The sequence below is a fragment of the Hyla sarda genome, chromosome 10 (assembly GCF_029499605.1).
Source record: "Hyla sarda isolate aHylSar1 chromosome 10, aHylSar1.hap1, whole genome shotgun sequence".
Taxonomy (NCBI): Eukaryota; Metazoa; Chordata; class Amphibia; order Anura; family Hylidae; genus Hyla; species Hyla sarda.
Genome location: NC_079198.1, coordinates 137,250,076 through 137,272,080, shown reverse-complemented (window position 1 = coordinate 137,272,080; position 22,005 = coordinate 137,250,076). Strand labels below are relative to the sequence as shown.

At 42.6% G+C, this 22,005-nt stretch overlaps 1 protein-coding gene across 8 annotated transcripts in view; it reads left to right on the top strand.

Moving 5' to 3' along the window:
• LOC130293821 (calmodulin-binding transcription activator 1-like) overlaps positions 1 to 22,005 on the top strand; it is a 1,711,968-nt gene that overhangs the window by 1,508,729 nt on the left and 181,234 nt on the right. For all 8 annotated transcript variants that reach the window (XM_056542963.1, XM_056542962.1, XM_056542965.1 and 5 more), the window contains 2 exons: positions 8,721 to 8,847; positions 19,613 to 19,747. In XM_056542963.1, the coding sequence (XP_056398938.1) occupies positions 8,721 to 8,847; positions 19,613 to 19,747 (262 nt within the window). The remainder of the gene's footprint in view (positions 1 to 8,720; positions 8,848 to 19,612; positions 19,748 to 22,005) is intronic.

Sequence of the window (22,005 nt, the reverse complement as noted above, 5' to 3'; positions counted from 1 at the left end):
CTCAGGGGTCTCACTCTTGAGACCCCTTGCAACTTCTCCGCCCCTGCCCCCTAGTGATGACATCATTAGGGGGCGGAGCTTCACAGTCCAGGCCTGAAGCCAGGGTGGTAAGTATGGCTCTGTTCTCATTATGCGTTTTGCATAATGGGAACAGAGCCTTTTTGGCAGTGTGTTCCCAAACAGGGAGACTCCAGCTGTTGTTTACCTACAGCCCCCATGATGGGAGTTGTAGTTTAGCAACAATTGGAGGCTCCCTCTTTAGGAACACACTGCATTATGTGCGCTCTACCCAGGGGAGAGCGCCAAAAATGTCATTTCAGATAAGTGAATGCAGAGGACTACCTGAGATTCGGTGGAGTGTGACGATGACTAGCATTTTTTTAATGTCAATAAAAGGGTTAACGAGGGCTGTGGGGGAGTGTTTTTTTAAATCCATTTTTTATTTCATGTGTTGTGTTTTTTATCATTGAAATTTCAGGCTTAGTAGTGGAAGCCGTCTTGTAGACGGAATCTATTACTAAGCTGGGCTTAGCGTTAGCCCCGAAAACAGCTAGCGCTAACCCCCAATTATTACCCCGGTACTAACCGCCACAGGGGTGCCGGGAAGAGCCGTTACCAACAGGCCCGGAGCATCAAAAATAGCGCTCCTTGGCCTAGGCGGTAACAGGCTGGGGTTATTTAGGCTGGGGAGGGCCAGTAACAATGGTCCTCGCCCATCCTGGTAATGTCAGGCTGTTGCTGATTGGTTGGTGTCTGATTGACACTGAAAATAGGGGGAAGCCTATGTGTTGTTTTTTTTTTGTAATAAAAAAAAGTGTGTGGTTCCCCATATTTTCAGTGTCAGTCAGACACCAACCAATCAGCAACAGCCTGACGTTACCAGGGTGGGCGAGGACCATTGTTACTGGCTCTCCCCAACCTAAATAACCCCAGCCAGGAGCGCTATTTTTGACACTCCAGGCCTGTTGGTACTGGCTCTTCCCGGCAACCCTGTGGCGGTGGGTAACGGGGTAATAATTGGGGGTTAGCGCTAGCTGTTTTTGTGGCTAACGCTAAGCCCGGCATTGAAAAAAAAATGTATTTAAAAAAAAAAAAAAACACTCCCCACACAGCCCTCATTAAACCTTTTATTGACATAAAAAAAAGCTGGTAATCATCGCAATACACTGAATCTGACGTACTCCTCCCCATTCACGTATCTGAAATGAGAAAAAAAAAAGGTTAGGACATCATTTGCGATCTCGCCTGGTGAGTGCGCCCATACTGCAGTGTGTAACAGGGAGCCTCCAATTGTTCTTGTCTGCCTACTGTATCCTGTATGTACAGTCATCTATAGATGGCGGTATATACAGGAGAGCGCACAAAGATTTAACTCAGAACTGCAGTGTGGGTTAACTCTTTCCTTGCTGGGCTCCTGTATAGTATACATGGATACACTATGCCCCCTGTATACTATACAGCGGGCGGAGGTAAGTAGTGATGCTCTGCACCCTGTATATGTATATGCTATACATCACTTCTTACCTCCTTACACTCCGTGGGGCGGGCGCTCTGCATCCGACCCATGGAGTAGTACCTGCAGTGAAAAAAATGCACACAGGGTACAAAAATGTTTGTTTCCGCACACCAGCAAAAATGCAAGAAAAAACACAAGGGGGGAGATTAATCAAAACCTATGTAGAGGAAGAGCGGTGCAGTTGCCCATAGCAACCTATCAGATTGCTCCTTTCATTTTTGTAAAGAAGCAATCTGATTGGTTGCCATGGGCAACTGCACTACTCTTCCTCTGTACAGTTTTTGATAAATCTCCCCCAAGAAAAATTACCAAAATGCAGGAAAAGCTGGGACCGTTTTTCAGGCGTTTTTGCTGGTGGACAAAAAAAAAACCTCAGTGGAATCCTGAAAAACAATAGAACAAAAGCCGAGCGTCCAGGATACACCACTATTCCTGTGAGGTGTAGAACAGGTCTACAAATAGAACTTTGTGGAGATTTAGACCATTGCACGAAATTTATCATGGGGCTTGCACAAGTTTGATAAATTTGGAGAAATTGCTCCAAATTTAGACCAAACAAAATGATCTACAAAAAACGTCTACCAAAAACAACATTGATACATCTCCCCCATAGTATATGCTGGGATAGGGAATAGGATACAGGTGATATACTACAGTAGGGGCCCTACCTATCTAGGAGGGAACTCCTATGGTTAAGTGTGGATAGGGTATGGGAAATACATTACAAAAGAATAAATGTGAAAAAGGCCTCTCTAGCCTACGCGTTTCGCCACAAGGTAGTGTTGGCTCATCAGGGAATGAGAGGAATTCACAGTACAAACAATGTTAAACATATACACATAACAATGTTAATAGAGACATAGCAGATACAAAAACAGATATTAGTGCAAGCATCCGGGGGTTAATAACTGTCAGCTCAATGTCAGATAGGGTCAGACAAGTATTCAGTGTGGTATAAACAACCTCAGGCCAAATAAAGCAGATATATAAACATAGGGGACATAAGATGGGCCATATTAATTGAGTAGGACTATAGAACTTCTGTTCTCACTTGCAGTACATTCGTGTAGATGTACAGACCCCTGACAGATATATTAGATAACAGAGCTGGCAACCCTCGGAGTCCAGATATAGATCAACAGAGGCCCAAGCCCCAGATTAAGGGCAAAGATGGCCACAGTAAGCAGCGGGCAGACAATAGTGATGTATAATAGGATATCAATTCCTGGGCTTCCCCCATAGATAAGGGAGTTAGTGCAGGTCTAGATATTCATCCCATATATAAAACAGGGAAGGACCGCCAGGTACAATAGAACTGATGTAGAAGAGCGTGTGAAAACGCTGCTCAGGTGCCCGGAGACGCCGCCGCCAGTTATGTGTATATGTCTAACATTGTTTGTACTGTGGATTCCTCTCATTCCCTGATGAGCCAACACTACCTTGTGGCGAAACGCGTTGGCTAGAGAGGCCTTTTTCACATTTATTATTTTGTAATGTATTTCCCATACCCTATCCACACTTAACCATAGGAGTTCCCTCCTAGATAGGTAGGGCCCCTAGTGTAGTATATCACCTGTATCCTATTCCCTATCCCAGCATATACTATGTGTTTTTGTGTTTTTTGTATTGAATAGCTTAATAAATTTATGATTTTATTGTATCTTGTGCCTAATTGGTGAATAATTGGTCAAAGAGTTATAGTGTAATTGTTTTCACCTAGGGACTACTTAATCAAAATGAGGTTCTTTTGGGTGCCCTTATCGTAACCCATTAAGTGTATACAACCTATAAGTTACCTTTTGGCAACCCAAAAAAGTGCTCGTCTGCCTCTTGACAAAGCCACAGATGTGGCGAAACATGTTGAGAGGGGTTAATGGTTTTAATACATGTGCTTCTACTCTGACCTTTAGGTTACCTGTGTAACTGCAGACACAGCTACCAAATGTTGCCAAAAAGAAGAGACCAGGTGCCCAAGTGCAATAGCCTTCTTTATGTAGGATCAGATTAAGTAGATAGCATAAAAAAATGTAACTTTGTGTGTACACTTTCCATATAGGAGTATGTCGGCACTTCTGTGTACTCTGCGGTGGTGCACAAGGTAGGGTCCCCATAAGCAGACAGCTGTGGAGGGCTCCCATGCGGAAACTTAGGCAGACAGCTGAGGAAGGCTCCCACGCTGAAACCAGTCCTTGTACTACACTATGGCTTAATAAATCTTACCTTACATGACCGGTGAGAGCTGGGTGCCATCTTTTCTACAGTTATCCCTGATTAGCTGTCAATCCCTCAGCTGAAAGTCCCACTGGCTCCAAAACTTGTCTGTCTGCTGCATGAGGAAGTTTGTCACCTCTTTGTGCTACTAGTACAGGTCCAACATGTGTTATGTTGCGTTCCACCGTGTTGGAACGTTGCAAATGAGGCGTTGTTGAGGTAGAGTTTTTTGGCGCTGTAAATGAAGGAAGGCATGTTTAAAGGCATACGAATGACTGAACCAAACGTACACTTTCCTGCACATAGCAAGCACATCATTGATACCCAGACAAGTTCTCAAGTAACATTTGATGACAAGATTTAATACGTGTGCCAAGCAGGGATAATGTGTCATGCCACCTAGACGCAGCGCATTTTGCAGCTATAAAAGAGAGGGGGGTATAAACTACGCCCTTTCCTGTGGGATGATGCAAGATGTCCGTTGAGAAGGACCCACATGAGGAAGAGTATAGGTGGGTGGGGTCAACAGTTATACCTGAGTGGTGCAACCGTAGAGGTGTCACCACAATATCCTGGCCTCCTTGTGGTGGAGCCTTGTTCTGCAGGATGTTGACACAGTGGGCCGCAAAAGACTTGCATTGGCCCTGGCCGTAGCTACTACTTCATGTATCTACATTAGCATGCACTGTTCTGTGCACAGACAACTGCATGGGGTGACCCACCCTTTCTGTTACATGATTGTGCAAAGCCGGCACAGCTTTCTTGGCAAAATAATGGCAACTAGGTATGCGCCTCCTGGGTTGTGTACACCCCATTAGTTGCCTGAAGACAAGATGGTAAGGGAGGGCCTGCGCCACCAACAACTTGGCAAGGTGTAAATTAAGGTACAGTACAACATGGTGAATTGGAGAATACTGTTTTCCGTAAGACATGGATTCCCCAGTGGATAACTGAGGTGATCGGGAAGGAGTAGGGCACGATACAGATGAGGCGAATCCCAAAAATGTGCTGCCTGTGGACGAGGCCTGGCTGTTAGACAGTGGGGAGGGATCTGGAGAATCATCAGTAGCAGCATCAGCAGTGTTTTCCTCATGTTGTGGGGCATCTCGACCTTCCCACGCGGCCTTGTGGTGATGCTCCATGTGCCTACATAGAGACGCAGTTCCTACACTCAGACCCTGGCCACGGCTTACTTTCTGTTTGCAGAGACGACATAGTGCCATGTTCTCTGCATCAAGTAAGGTAGAAAAGAAGTTCCACTCATCAGAATATCGGACTGGGACTGCACCACCTGACTTTCTTCTCTGGAAGTTTTTTTTTAATAGCAGCACCTCGCCGTTACCTGAGCTCATGAAACCAGCAGCCCTACGTCTGTTACGCTTCACAGGTCTTCTTCCCCCACCTTGGCTATGCTCTTTTTCACTGACACTTCCCTTTTGCTCTAAAGAGGTCAGCTCCTTCTCAACTGGTTCTTATGTCCTGTCCAACATGACATCATCCTCCACATCAAACTCCTCATTGTCCACACCACTCCTCTCTGCATGAGCTTTTTGGGTTCCTTGCTCCCCCTCAGCATAGCCCCCATGAAGCCATACAGAATCCCCCCACACCTAACATCATCAGTCCACTGCATCCGCCTCCACCACCTTGGCCACACACTCCAAAGGATTACTGTCCTCACATAACTCCTCATGGCGAGTACTATGCTTTTGCTTAGCACTAGGGGGAAGAAGCAAAGAGAGATTAGGAAACACAGCGTCTAGGGTGGACATTCCAGCACCATGTGACTGTAGACAAAAAGGAATCCACTGACAGCTGTCTCGCAGTCAGACTCCTCTTTCTCCTCCTGAGAAGACCTGGAATGAATCAACCAGTTCACAAGGGCCGTAGTGTCCTGTGAAGCAACACAAACCCTGGCAGACAGTGAGAACTTTGGACAGCTGATGTGGCTGCTACTACTACCACCAGGCACCTGGCTGCTGCTGCTACCTGTACTAGTGCTGGTACTGCCACCAACATTCTTACTGGCAGAAGACATTGCAGGGGTCCTTTTTCCTCTTCCCCTTCCTCTGTCATTATTTTTAATAAAAAAATATTGGGAGATCATTGTTATGTTTTGGGGTGTATGGACATTCACCACGTAGTCAAGTGGTAGTCAAAGGTAGAGAAATTGCAAGTCAACTTTCACTCTCAACACTTAAAGGACCCAGCAGAGAACAGCAGCGGTGACGTCACGTAGCTCGACCCATACTCCAAGTTGGGCCCAGAGCTGAAGATACCAAAGAGGATAGCCGGAGAAATGCAGCACAAAACGGGATCAGGTAAGTACCGTTGTCATCAGTGTCACCTGCACTACCTGTCTGTACTGACAGATTAGTGCAGTTGAAAATGATGACAGCTTTCCTTTAAAAGTGAATGGTAATGAGGCATTTATGGGCTCATAGTGACACTGCTGGGATCTGTAGTGCACCAACTGAACACAATGCTTTGCTCAGCTTGCTTTCTATTGGATTTGTGAATGCTTTCTTGGGTCAGTAGTTCCTCTGTGCTCTCTTTTAGCTTTCTCTCTCCAAAATGGCAGCCACAGTGCAGTGCATAGGGTTTTATTGGCCTCTTAGACCCATCCTTGTGCTGTGTCCTAATGGCCTGGGAGATGTACATCACATAAGGCAAGCAATGGTTGCCGATAGCTGCAAAGTATGCTGGGCTATCCTGACACCATATCAGTGTTCCCTGTACTTCTTCCATTTTCAGGTGCCAAAACTCCATGTGTTCCTTATCCTCTGCTAATAATAGTGTTGTTGCAAAAATTGCAACATAACACATGACCACTAGATGTCACCATTGACTTAGTAATTTCCGTACTGAATTTTACGGGTTCTTTGTTTTCCTTTTTTTCTTTTTTTCTTCTTTAAAGGGGTTTATGATTTTCAGCCCCCAATAATAACAATAATAGAGATTTAAGAGAAAAGGTGCATGAACAGTAGGGTCTTAAATCTACACAACCTCTGTTAACCTTTCAGCTCAAAAAATATGTTAAAAATATTGTAATCTATTGAAATGTATCTGTGATTGTATGTGGGAAGAACGGTTCCATTACATTATAAAACATTTGTCTGCAAATTACCTAAAAAAAATAAAAATAAGAATATCTGGAGTACAGATTGTTTGTTGTAACAAAACCTTAGCTGTGGTCAGTATTATGGCTGTGTGTAGCCTCTAAATGTAAATAGGATTGTTTCACTGACAGCATTGTGAGAATGGGAACAAATCGAAATACTAGGTATGTAAGAAAGTTTAGAACATTTTTTATCATTTAATGTTATTCTTTATTTTTTGTCAAATCAGAACCCCCCCCCCAAAAGAAAAACCTGAAAACCCCAAAAAATCTATACCCAGAATACAGCTGTACTATAGTGCGGTGATCCAGTGCATGAATAAAGATCTGTTACAGATGGCAATTACTTTCGTGTAATTTTGTGACTGGTTGGGATTCGGTACGTAGACGACATTTTTTTATCTCAGGTTCCAGTAATGGTGGGTGTTACAGGCTTAATGGTCCAGAATGTCTGAGGAAGTCATCACCGTCAGTGAGCTGGAGTGCAGCGTTGCACCTCGGTGATGGCCGTTCCCCTTGTTAAGCCTGTTATGATGTCTCTTGCGCTGAGAAGGTTTATTACACTTGGCCGCCAGTAACACGGATGGCACGGAGTAGTGGAGGGATTTCACTAGTAGCATAAAACCTTATAATCCATACTGAGCAAATGAACTGGCAAGTATCTCATTCACCGGCCACTAAACACCCGCGGAGTCAGCTCCCTCCTTCTCAAGGTGACCGCAGCTTGTTCACATTCGGGAACTGTCATTTATAGCAAATACATATATATATATATATATATATATATATATATAACACTACTAAAAAGGTCTGTAAAGAGTCCATGAAGCGTTGAGATGTCATTACTTGTGTCATAGAGGCCACATATGTGGTGTCCAAACTGCAACCCTCTAGGGGTTGCAAAACTACAACTCCCAGCATGCCCAGACAGCCAGCGGCTGTCCGGGCATGCTGGGAGATGTAGTTTTGCAACACCTGGAGGGCCAAAGTTTGGACACCACTGATCTAAACAATGGGAGTTCGGCACAAAACACTTCTTCTCCAAAGTCTCTCTTGCAATGGGGGGGAGTAACTCCATAACAATGCCTATGGGTATATAATGAGGGGGTCATAAGGGCTCCTAGAGGAGCAAAGTGTAGGCAAAACCGATACCAATCTCCATATAGTTTATCACTGACCATCTGGGTTGAAGTTTATTAAAGGGGTATTCCAGGCCAAAACTTTTTTTTATATATCAACTGGCTCCGGAAAGTTAAACAGATTTGTAAATCACTTCTATTAAAAAATCTTAATCCTTCCAATAGTTATTAGCTTCTGAAGTTGAGTTGCTGTTTTCTGTCTAACTGCTCTCTGATGACTCACGTCCCGGGGGCTGTGCAGTTCCTATGGGGATATTCTCCCATCATGCACAGCTCCCGGGACGTGACATCATCAATGAGCAGTTAGATAGAAAACTTCAGAAGCTAATAACTATTGGAAGGATTAAGATTTTTGAATAGAAGTAATTTACAAATCTGTTTAACTTTCCGGAGCCAGTTGATATATAAAAAAAAAGGTTTTGCCTGGAATACCCCTTTAACAGCTAGAAGGTTTTTAGGTTTTATTGACCAAGGGCCCATTTGCGGACAGCCACGTTACATTTTCTTTGGCGCCCTTATACGGTATATTTCGTTTTTTTATATATATTATTAAGATAATATTACTAATAATAAGAATATTATTATTAATGATAATAATAGAAAATATTGATAAAAATATAATCATAAAAATAATATTAACAGCAATAATAATTATAATAATAATCGTCATCCTAATTCCAGAACTGACTGTTCTTCCTTCGTGTTCCGGTCTCTTATCTGTGATTTTGTCTTTTAGGGAGGAGTGAAGGTCTTAATCACGGGGCCATGGCAGGAAGCCAGCAATAACTATAGCTGTTTGTTTGACCAGATCTCAGTGCCTGCATCTCTAATACAACCAGGTGTCCTGCGCTGCTACTGTCCAGGTAAGAAACGCACGAAAGAGCAAGAGGGGGCGCTGTAACCCACCATGAAATGGGTCATGAGGGGGAAAAATTGTAACATTTTTTATTATTATATTAAGTAATACATTTGCTTCCCACCAATATATTCTGTTATTACTGTAACTATTTGTATCGTATCGTAATGATCAGTGATTTGTTATATTTACTGTAACAGTTGATATTATTTCTATCACAATTACAGATGAGCGAAGTTTCAGTACTTCGATTCTGCACGAACCTCGCGGCTGGGTGGTTACTGATAGCAACTGCTGAGCAGCAAGGTTCGTGCAGAATCGAAGTACTGAAACTTCGCTCATCTCTAATGACAATAATAATAATACTAACAATAATGTCTTTATTTATATAGAACCAATAAGTTCTGCAGCACTGAATAAAGCTTCTTATTATCATCAGTCACTGTCCCCATTGGGGCTTACAATCTAAATTATTATTCTATTACTTCTGTTCTATACCAAAACATAGTCAGATAGATGGATAAATAGATAGATAGATAGATATGAGATAGATAGATAGATATGAAATAGATAGATAGATATGAGATAGATAGATAGATAGATAGATAGATATGAGATAGATATGAGATAGATAGATAGATAGATAGATAGATATGAGATAGAGATGAGATAGATAGATAGATATGAGATAGATAGATAGATATGAGATAGAGAGATAGATATATTCCAAGAAGACTGCAGCACTCCGAAATCAAGTAAAAATATAGATAGCGTTTATTCCATCTAGTTCAAAGGCAACGTTTCAGCTGTGTACCTGCAGCCTTTTTCAAGCTAGATATGAGATAGATAGATAGATAGATAGATATGAGAGAGATAGATAGATTGATGTGAGAGAGATAGATATGAGATAGATATAAGATAGATAGATATGAGATAGATAAATATGAGATAGATAGATAGATAGATAGATAGATATGAGCTAGAGAGATATATCAATAGATTGATATGAGATAGATAGATATATATATATATGAGATAGATATGAGATAGATAGATATGAGATAGATATGAGATAGATAGATAGATATGAGATAGATAGATAGATATGAGATAGATAAATAGATATGAGATAGATAGATAGAAAGATATCAGATAGATAGATAGATAGATAAATAAATAAATAGATAGATAGAAAGATATGAGATAGATAGATAAATAAATAGATAGATAGATAGATAGATAGATAGATATCAGATAGATAGATAGATAGATAGATAAATAAATAAATAGATAGATAGATAGATAGATAGATAGAAATGAGATAGATGGATAGATGAAGTTTTTGATGATCACATTTTCTGGGCTGACAATAAATCTCTCCTCCTTATAGTAATGTGACCTAATGTACTTAGGAAATAATCTGTGAATGATTCTGCTCGGGGGAATCCGCGGATATTGTCGGCTCCGGAGGCCATAATGGTGGATGCAGCAATGTAAGACCAGTATAACCCTATTACATAGATTTATGGGGTTCTCAGATATCACGGACTTACGTAAGGAACAATATATAGAACAAGGAGACTGAGGGGAAATAGATGGGAGGATGATTCTTTTTTTTCTACTTTTTGGCGGAATGTCCTTTTGGGGCCTTCAAAGGGTTAACCTGGGAATAAGTCTCTTTCTTTCCATCTTCACATAAAAGCCCCTCGGAATTATCTCCGGATGACTCCAATGAGCGGTAATTAAGTTCTATTTATAGGGCCGTCTATATGTGCGGCTCTCATTATTATAGGAGGACGGTCAATACGGGGGCTTAATTGTCAGGGCCCGAGCTGGAGAGGATCAAGGCCCGATATCCCATGAGGCCGGATGAGGACCGAGTCTCAAGTGACAGCAGATACTCATTACAGGAGATGTTATTACCATTCTGACCATCACCGTTCCCTCTTCCACACAATTTTATTTGTCCATTATACCAAAGATAGAGACATAACTTGATGCTTCTGGGCCCCCACATCTAGAGCAGGGCCCTTACATCTACCATGTGCCATTATTACGATACTATAATATTGGTCCCTCTCATGTGGCAGAGTGGCCTTTGGGACCTTCTCAGGCACCAGGGTCCAAATGTGATTGTTAAATTTCAGGCTATTTTCAGTTGCCACCAGGGGGAGCTTAGGAGCATGCTGCATACTAAGTGTACACTGAAAAAAGTATACAGAACACTGCTAAGCTCCCCCTAGAGGTGGCTGCATGCCGACAACATTTTATTATTCAGCTTTAAAGGGGTACTCCACCCCTAGACATCTTATCCCCCTATCCAAAGGATAGGGGATAAAATGTCTGATCGCAGGGGTCCCGCCACTGGGGACCCCACGATCTCGGTGGTGGCACGCCAGACATCCGGTGCACAGAGCAAAATGCGCTCCGTGCAGGATGACTGGCGATTCAGGGCGGAGGCTCGTGACATCACTGATGCGCCCCGCTCGTGACGTCTAGGCCATGCCCCCTCAATGCAAGTCTATGGGAGGGGGCGTGACGGACATCACGCCCCCTCCCATAGACTTGCATTGAGGGGGTGTGGTCATGACATCACAAGTGGGGCGCGGCTGTGACATCACGAGCCTCCGGCCCTCTGGCATTGCACCTGACGCTCTAAACGAATGCCGGGTGCAGCAGGGAGATCGTCGGGGTCCCCAGCGGCGGGACTCCCATGATCAGACATCTTATCCCCTATCCTTTGGATAAGGGATAAGATGTCTAGAGGTGGAGTACCCCTTTAAGGCTTTGCAGCGGCAGACTGTCTATAATGACCACTGCCATCAGCAACCGGGCATTCATGGTCAATGACGGACATTGGCGGTCCTGAAGTTGTCCATAATTAACCCCTTAAAAGAAGTGATCAATGGCGATCACAGCACAGTTCTCCTGAACGGGGCCCAGGCAGTTTGCTGGAAGGGGGCGTGCCGACCTCCACACGGAGCGGCTGCTGACACGCCCCCTCCATGTTTCCCATAGAGATATATGGAGGGGGCGTGTTGGCCACGACTTCCTGCGTGAGCCGAAATGGCCACTTTCGGCAGACTGCCGGGGGTCCCGTTTAGTAGATCCCAGCGGTTGGACCCCCTGTGATCTATAACTTATCCCCTATCCTTTGGATAGAGGATAAGGTATATTTCACTGCACTACCCCTTTAAGAACCATAATGCCTGTCCCCCTGCCTTAACGTAACATATATGCAGGGGTCCAATCAATTTAGAAGCCAGTCGGAGGTCCCCTCAAGTGCTCCACGTGAGACCCAAGACCAGTATGCTATGCAATACCATATCGTTATTCAGTGTTATTAGTAAAATGAGTAAAAAAACTAAATATTGGCCCATCAGCTCTGTTGACCAACCGACGGCACATAAACTACATTAATGATATGAAACATTTAAGGTGTTTTTTAAATTTGTGTTAAATAATATCTCAAACTAAAGAAATAAAGAAAAAATTTAGTTTTGTTTCTTTTTGTCTTAAAACGATGACACATCCCGGTTGGAAGGTTTGATTTATAAGACAATTTTTATTCCTTCTGAGACATCGAATGGTAGATTGGGCACCTTCTCCAAATGCCTTCAAGGAAGAACATCCACGACAGGACCCTCCATTACCTCAGCAGCTAATAGGGCAATTGGCTTGGCCCATAAATCAGAGGTTTCTGTTTTTTTTTGAGGTTACGGTTATTGATCCAGGGAAGTAATTATCCATGCAAAAGTGACATTATAGCCAAAGTACTGCGTGCAAACATATACGGAACGCTGCCGGAATATAGAAGATAAATGGACGTGTGGTATACGGAAGAAAAGCAGGTTTAAGATTATATTATGTGTGTTGATTCTACAACATGACGCTAAATAAATTCAGCAATTTTCTTTACTTCCACCATTTATAAGGGGGTCTTCAATGTCTGAATACTACCGTAATTTGTCCGAAAACTATATTAGCTGAGCCCATAGTTTGATCTGTTGGTGACGTCCTGCACCATGTATGGCCATAACTATGTTGGAATCAATGGCTGTGCATGAGCAAAGTTTGGTTTGTTTGGGCCCATAGTTTGAACCATGCATGGCCATAATGCCGTTATAGTCAATGGTGGTGCATGAGCAAAGGCCTAGTAGATCCAAAGAGGTCTAGTTGTTTGTCAAGTATATGAGTTCCAGATGATTTATAGACCTAAAAACTTTTACAAGACTCAGTTTGGGGTCAGCACTGATTTGGAAAAAAATATCAAATCCGAAGACCATCCATACATGGCTACAACCTTGTTGAAGTGAATGGCTGCACATGGACAAATGCCTAGTAGAGTTAAGCGGTTCTGTTGATTACCAATTCCGTGATTTTCTTAAAGTTCAAATGGTTCTTCATTATATAAAACCCTTCATCTGTTGTCTGAAAACTATATTAGTCTGGGCGATATTTTGGTCTGTCATTGAAGTTTGGAATATCTCTGTGAAAATGTGGTCATATCCCTCAAAAGTCAATAGCTGTGCATGAACAAACTTTGGTCTGCCATTAGTTGTTCCCATAGTTTGGTCTGCCATTAGTTGGCTCCATAGTTTGGTCTGCCATTAGTTGGCTCCATAGTTTAGTCTGCCATTAGTTGGCTCCATAGTTTGGTCTGCCATTAGTTGGCTCCATAGTTTGGTCTGCCATTAGTTGGCTCCATAGTCTGGTCTGCCATTAGTTGGACCTATAGTTTGGTCTGCCATTAGTTGGCTCCATAGTCTAGTCTGCCATTAGTTGGCTCCATAGTTTGGTCTGCCATTAGTTGGACCTATAGTTTGGTCTGCCATTAGTTGGACCCATAATTTGGTCTGCCATCAGTTGGACCCATACTCTGGTCTGCCAATTTTTGGACCCACAGGTTGGTCTTCCATTAGTTGGCTTCATAGTTTGGTCTGCCATTAGTTGGACCCATAGTTTGGTCTGCCATTAGTTGGATGCATAGTTTGGCCTGCCATTAGTTGGATCCATAGTTTGGTCTGCCATTAGTTGGCTCCATAGTTTGGTCTACAATTAGTTGGCTCCATAGTCTGGTCTGCCATTAGTTGGACCTATAGTTTGGTCTGCCATAGGTTGGACCCATACTTTGGTCTGCCATTAGTTGGCTCCATAGTCTAGTCTGCCATTAGTTGGCTCCATAGTTTGGTCTGCCATTATTTGGCTCCATAGTCTGGTCTGCCATTAGTGGACCTATAGTTTGGTCTGCCATTAGTTGGACCTATAGTTTGGTCTGCCATTAGTTGGACCCATAATTTGGTCTGCCATCAGTTGGACCCATACTCTGGTCTGCCAATTTTTGAACCCACAGGTTGGTCTGCCATTAGTTGGCTTCATAGTTTGGTCTGCCATTAGTTGGATCCATAGTTTGGTCTGCCATTAGTTGGCTCCATAGTTTGATCTGCCATTAGTTGGCTCCATAGTTTGGTCTACAATTAGTTGGCTCCATAGTCGGGTATGCCATTAGTTGGACCTATAGTTTGGTCTGCCATTAGTTCGACCTATAGTTTGGTCTGCCATTAGTTGGACCCATAATTTGGTCTGCCATTAGTTTGACCGATAGTCTGGTTTGCCGATTTTTGGACCCACAGGTTGGTCTGCCACATACATTTTGTATCATGCATGACCATAACGCAGTTAAACTCAATGGTGGTGCATGAGCAAAGGCCTGGGAGATCTTATTCAAAGAGGTCCAGTTGTTGGCCAAGTACACAATTTTCTTGAGGTCCAGATGATTTGTAGACCTAAAAACTTTTTACAAGGTTCAATTTGGGTCAGCACTGATTTAGGGGAAAAACACCAAATCCAAAGACCCAACCAGGTCATTACATCTCCCTTCTCTTTTACTGTTGTGACAACTTGGTGCTAACTCATCGATAAACATGATGGTGGCTGTTACATCCCATCAGTAATGGGAATAGGAGATCTCCTTGATTAAGCTGAAGCTCCCTCCAAGCTTGGCGCCCTTCCTGCTGTAACACATTATGGCCTCTAATTTGTAGAGCCAGTGTTTTCCTGAAGACCATACGTTTATGTATAAATATGAACGGACAAGGACAATTCCACCTCAGACACCTCTAAGTTAGTGCACATCATATAGCACCAAGGACTATGGACCATAGTTTGGTCTGCGATTAGTTAGACCCATAGTTTAGTTTTCCATTAGTTGGACCCATACTTTGATCTGCCTTTAGTTGGTCCCATAGTTTGGTCTGCCATTTGTTGGTCCCATAGTTTGGTCTGCCATTTTTTGGACCCTTAGTTTGGTCTGCCATTTGTTGGACCCATATTTTGGTCTGCCATTTGTAGGACCCACGTCTCCCTTCTCTTCCACTGTTGTGACAACTGGATGCTACTCGGTGATCATCATGGTGGCTGCGGCATCCCATCAGTAATGGGAGACCTTCAGACTTAAATTGAAGCCCCCGCCAAGCTTGGTGCCCTACCTACCGTAACACATTATGGCCTCCAGTTTGGAGAGACCATGTTTTCCTGAAAACCATATATCCATATATTCACCATGCCAAGCATCATATAGCACCGAGAACCGTGGACCATATAAAACCTGGGCTCCACTAATATTAAGGTGGACTTCCCCTTTAATAGATTAGACTTATATATACTGGAATATTTCTTCGGGGGGAAAAAAGCCAGCCTTGCATACATTTTCTCCCAGCACCATCTATTACCTTGTAATGCGACGCATCACGATGTATCCCAGAATGCACCTCCCTTTGTGCCTATTGTTCATTTCTGCTGTTTCAGTAAATATTACCTATAAATACGTTTTTTCTGTAGAAAAAAAAAAAGAAAAAGTGTCGAGCGAACAACTTTTTCTGTATTTTTCCAATGGAAGGAAATGAAATCTGACAGATTGCCAATGTAAACTGCTAATGTGTAAGACGTCCCCACTTACACAGGAGATTCGCGGCTTTCACATCAGCTGTCGGATCCCAACAGGAAGGGACATTTTTTTATTTATTTTTATTTTTTAAGTTCATCCTAAAAGTCTGATTCATTAGTGGAAGCCTCAAAGCTATTAGTGCAGAATGCAAGGAAGCTTTTATCCGTCCGCATAAGAGTAGCTGAGATTTACACTTTAGCTCGGTCCTGTGGGGGCTTTTGGCCCCTGGAGAACTGCGGTTACAATTGTGGCATTGCAGTAGAGCAGTGGTCTCCAAACTCTGGACCTCCAGTTATTGCAAAACTACAACTCCCACCCTGCCTGGACAGCCAACGGCCCTCCAGCAACAGCTGTAGGGCTGCAGTTTGGAGACCACTACAATATAGCCTCAACACCCCCTTGCTTCAATCTCCAAAACTTTTTGATAGACGTTCCACTTTTTGATAATAAAAATCACAAAATTTGCCTGGATAGCCCTCAGGTCATGGCTGCATACTGGTTTACTATTGAGTGCAATGCATTAGCAGTATGCAGTAAGCTCCAGAGCTCCACCTAGTGGTGGCTGAAGGCATCCAAGACTCCAAGCCCCCTGCCATACAGCACAAACACAGAGTTGTGGTTCTCCATTGTGTTTCATGTCCTCTTCGTTTTTTTGTTTTGTTTTTTGTTTAGTTTTGAGACCACTGCAGTATAGCCTCAATACTTCCCTATAAGGGACATATTCGCTGGTGGCAAAACATTGAGGATGCTATGCATACTGGTTTACTATTAAAGGAGTACTCCAGGATAAGAAAACTTATCCCCTATCCTAAGGGGATGAGTTTCAGATCGCGGGGGTCCGACCGCTGGGGCCCCCCATGATCTCCTGTACAGGGCTCTTGGCTCTTTGCGAAATAGCTTATTTCGACCACCGCATGATGCGGCGTCCGACACGCCCCCTCAATACATTTCTATGGTGGAGGCTGCTGATTGCAGTGCTCCGGCTCTCCCATAGAGATGTATTGAGGGGGCGTGTCGGCTGCCGCGTCATGCGGTGGTCGGACACAGCCCCTGGCCGCTGACTGTCGGGGCCCCGTGCGGGAGATCGCGGGGGGCCCCAGCGGTCGGACCCCCTGCGATCTGAAACTTATCCCCTATCCTTAGGATAGGGGATAAGTTTTCTTATCCCGGAGTACTCCTTTAAGTTCAATGTATAAACAGTATGCAGTAAGCTCCAGAGCTCCACCTAGTGGTGGCTGAAGGCATCCAGGACTCCAAGCCCTTGCTATTCAGCACAAAGACAGAGCTGTGGTTCTCCATTGAGTTTAATGTCCTCTTCTTTTCTTTTCTTTTTTTTTTTTTTTTTTTATCACCAGCCTTACCCAACCTAGTGGCTGTCCGGGCATGTTGGGAGTTGTAGTTTTGCAACAGCTGGAGGGACACAGTTTGTAGACCACTGCAGTATAGCCTCACACTTCCCTATTTGATGGTGTCAAGACCCTACCTTGGAAAAGATTGAGAATGCTAGTATGACCACTCAAGGTGACCAAAGGCTTTAAATCCCTACCCCCTTGCTCGAATCTCCAAAACCTTTGATAAATGTTTCCCTTTTGGATAACACAAATATAAAAAGTTGCCTGGGTAGCCCTCAGGTCATTGCTGCTACTTGCTCTACTGGAGATAGACTAGGAGGCCATTGCATACTGGTTTACTATTCAGTTCAATGTATAAACAGTATGCAGTAAGCTTCAGAGCTCCACCTAGTAGGGGCAAAAGACATCCAGGACTCCAAGCCTCCTGCCATTCAGCACAAAGACAGAGCTGTGGTTCTCCATTGAGTGTCATGTCCTCTTAATTTATTACACCAACCTTACCCAACCTGTAGGCTTTCCACGCATGCTGGGAGTTGTAGTTCTGCAACAGCTGGAGGGCCACAGTTTGAGGACCACTGCAGTACAGCCTCATGCTTCCCTATTCGCTGGTGTCAAGACTCTACCTTGAAAAAAATTGAGAATGCTAGTATGGCCGCTCAAGGTGACCAAAGGCTGTAGATCCCTACCCCCTTGCTCGATAAATATATACTTATTGATACTTTTGATAAATATTTCCCTTTTGAATGACAAAAATCTAAAAAGTTGCCTGGGTAGCCCTCAGGTCATTGCTGCTACTTGCTCTACTAGAGATGGACTAGGGGGCCATTGCATACTGGTTTACTATTCAGTTCAATGTATAAGCAGTATGCAGTAAGCTCCAGAGCTCCACCTAGTGGTGGCTGTAGGCATCCAGGACTACAAGCACTCTGCTATTCAATCCTATGGACTTGTATTATGAGACCATCTTGATTACATGGCACAGAGCCAGGACAGAACGTCCTAAGCGCAATTTTTTCCAGCTCGTTCACATAAATAGGGTCTGAACATTTAGACCCCCCTGAACAGTTTTAAAACTTTTTGATATTACCCTCTAAAGTATCAGAAGTTCTTTGTAATGACTGCGCCCATTAAAGTCCTGTCCGCACCACCAAAGGGTTAACAGCGCCCAGTAGCCCAATATGAGTGATTGTGGTACCTGTTCAATATTGCAGGACAGTGCTCCATAGCAGATATATCCCTCACTACAGGGCATGCATATTTTATAGACCACTCAATACTCGCCAATAACAATCCAAATGGGTATTAATATTTCCAAGTAAACTAATTTGCTTTTTAAGAAAGTACTGCCGCAGTTAGGAGGGGAATAGTGGCCGTAAATCTCAGGCAGAATTATAGAAATTCTATTTTTATATCCCAAAATAAATTATTGATGGTAATTACATGTTTATTGTACTAAGGATGGAACAAACAACATAAGTACTACACGGCCCAGAGAGCCCAACGTACAAAATGTAGGAGGATCACAACGAAAGTGATAGAGGATAAAGGTGTCCTCATCTATCTATTCATCCACTATGTCATATCTATCTATCTATCTATCTATCTATATCTCATATCTATCTCATATCTATCTATCTCATATCTATCTATCTCATATCTATCTATCTCATATCTATCTATCTCATATCTATCTATCTATCTCATATCTATCTATCTATCTATCTATCTATATCTCATATCTATCTCATATCTATCTATCTCATATCTATCTATCTCATATCTATCTATCGCTATCTATCTCATATCTATCTATCTATCTATCTCATATCTATCTATCTATCTCATACCTATCTATCTCATATCTATCTATCTCATATCTATCTATCTCATATCTATCTATCTATCTTATATCTATCTGTATATCTGGCGTAGAGATAAATGCGGCACACCAGTTGTCAAAAATGTCCCAAAATAAAATGGAGTTTATTTCATGGTGCAAAAATCAGTACAACATTTCAGTGACCTCACACCACCATTTTATCTATTAATCTATCTATCTATTTGTCTATCTCATAGACTAGATAGATAGATAAGATAGATAGATATGAGATAGATAGATAGATAGATAGATAAGATAGATAGATATGAGATAGATAGATAGATAGATATGAGATAGATAGATAGATAGATATGAGATAGATAGATAGATATGAGATAGATAGATAGATAGATAGATAGATATGAGATAGATAGATAGATAGATAAGATAGATAGGTATGAGATAGATAGATAGATAGATAGATAGATATGAGATAGATAGATAGATAGATAGATAGATAGATATGAGATAGATAGATAGATAGATAGATAGATAGATACGATAGACATTCTGTAAGTGTCAGGGTCATAATCTAAAGTTTTTTTTAGTAATTTAGTAAACTGCTCTGTGATCCATTTGTTTCCCTGTTTTTCAGCCCATGACACCGGACTGGTCACCCTTCAGGTCGCCTTCAACAACCAGATCATCTCCAATTCTGTTGTGTTTGAGTATAAAGCGAGAGCCCTTCCTACACTGCCTTCCTCCCAGCACGACTGGCTCTCCCTGGACGGTAAGAAAAGAACTTTTATCTTCTGTAATTAAATGTAACACGTGACCAGCAGAGACCCTGCATGATGTCTGGGCCGGGCCTTGGGATTTAAAATAAATAAATAACTGGTGTGAGCAGTACCCTGACATCACTGTGAGCATTATTCCTGTACTCTGTGACATCACTGTGTGTATTATCCCTGTACTGTGACATCACTGTGAGCATTATCCCTGTACTCTGTGACATCACTGTGTATTATCCCTGTACTCTGTGACATCACTGTGTATTATCCCTGTACTGTGACATCGCTGTGTATTATCCCTGTACTGTGACATCACTGTGTATTGTTCCTGTAATGTGACATCACTTTGTATATTATCCCTGTACTGTGACATCACTGTGTGTATTATCCCTGTACTGTGACATCACTATGTGTATTATTCCTGTACTGTGACATCACTGTGTATTATCCCTGTACTGTGACATCACTGTGTATTATCACTGTACTGTGACATCACTGTGTATTATCCCTGTACTGTGACATCGCTGTGTATTATCCCTGTACTGTGACATCACTGTATATTATCTCTGTACTGTGACATCACTGTGTGTATTATCCGTGTACTGTGACATCACTGTGTGTATTTTCCCTGTACTGTGACATCATTGTGTGTATTATCCCTGTACTGTGACATCACTGTGTGTATTATCCCTGTACTGTGACATCAGTGTGTATTATCCCTGTACTGTGACATCACTGTGTGTATTATCACTGTACTGTGACATCACTGTGTATTATCCCTGTACTGTGACATCACTGTGTATTATCCCTGTACTGTGACATCACTGTGTATTATCCCTGTACTGTGACATCACTGTGTGTATTATCCCTGTACTGTGACATCACTGTGTGTATTATCACTGTACAGTGACATCACTGTGTATTATCCCTGTACTGTGACACCACTGTGTGTATTATCCCTGTACTGTGACATCACTGTACTGTGACAGCACTGTGTATTATCCCTGTACTGTGACATCACTGTGTATTATCCCTGTACTGTGACATCACTGTGTGTATTATCCCTGTACTGTGACATCACTGTGTGTAGTATCCCTGTACTGTGACATCAAGGAGTATTATCCCTGTACTGGGACATCGCTGTGTATTATCCTTGTACTGTGACATCACTGTGTGTACTATCCCTGTACTGTGAAATCACTGTGTGTATTATCTCTGTACTGTGACATCACTGTGTGTATTATCCCTGTACTGTGACATCACTGTGTGTATTATCCCTGTACTGTGACATCATTGTGTGTATTATGCCTGTTCTTTGACATCACTGTGTGTATTATCCCTGTACTGTGCCATCACTGTGTATTATCCCTGTACTATGACATCACTGTGTGTATTATCCCTGTACTGTGACATCACTGTGTGTATTATCCCTGTACTGTGACATCACTGTGTGTATTATCTCTGTACTGTGAAATCACTGTGTGTATAATCCCTGTACTGTGACATCACTGTGTATTATCCCTGTACTGTGACATCACTGTATATTATCCCTGTACTGGGACATCACTGTGTGTATTATCCCTGTACTGTGACATCACTGTATATTATCCCTGTACTGTGACATCACTGTGTGTATTATCCCTGTACTGTGACATCACTGTGTGTATTATCCCTGTACTGTGACATCACTGTGTGTATTATCCCTGTACTGTGACATCACTGTGTGTATTATCCCCGTACTGTGACATCACTGTGTGTATTATCCCTGTACTGTGACATCACTGTGTATTATCCCTGCACTGTGACATCACCGTGTGTATTATTCCTGTACTGTGACATCACTGTGTATATTATCCCTGTACTGTGACATCACTGTGTATATTATCCCTGTACTGTGACATCACTGTGTATTATTCCTGTACTGTGACATCACTGTGTGTTCTCCCTGTACTGTGACATCACTGTGTGCATTATCTCTGTATTGTGACATCACTGTGTGCATTATCCCTGTACTGTGACATCACTGTGTATTATCCCTGTACTGTGACATCACTGTGTATTATCCCTGTACTGTGACATCACTGTGTATATTATCCCTGTACTGTGACATTACTGTGTGCATTATCCCTGTAGTGTGACATCACTGTGTATTATCCCTGTACTGTGACATCACACTATATTATCCCTGTACTGTGACATCACTGTGTGCATTATCCCTGTACTGTGACATCACTGTGTATTATCCCTGCACTGTGAC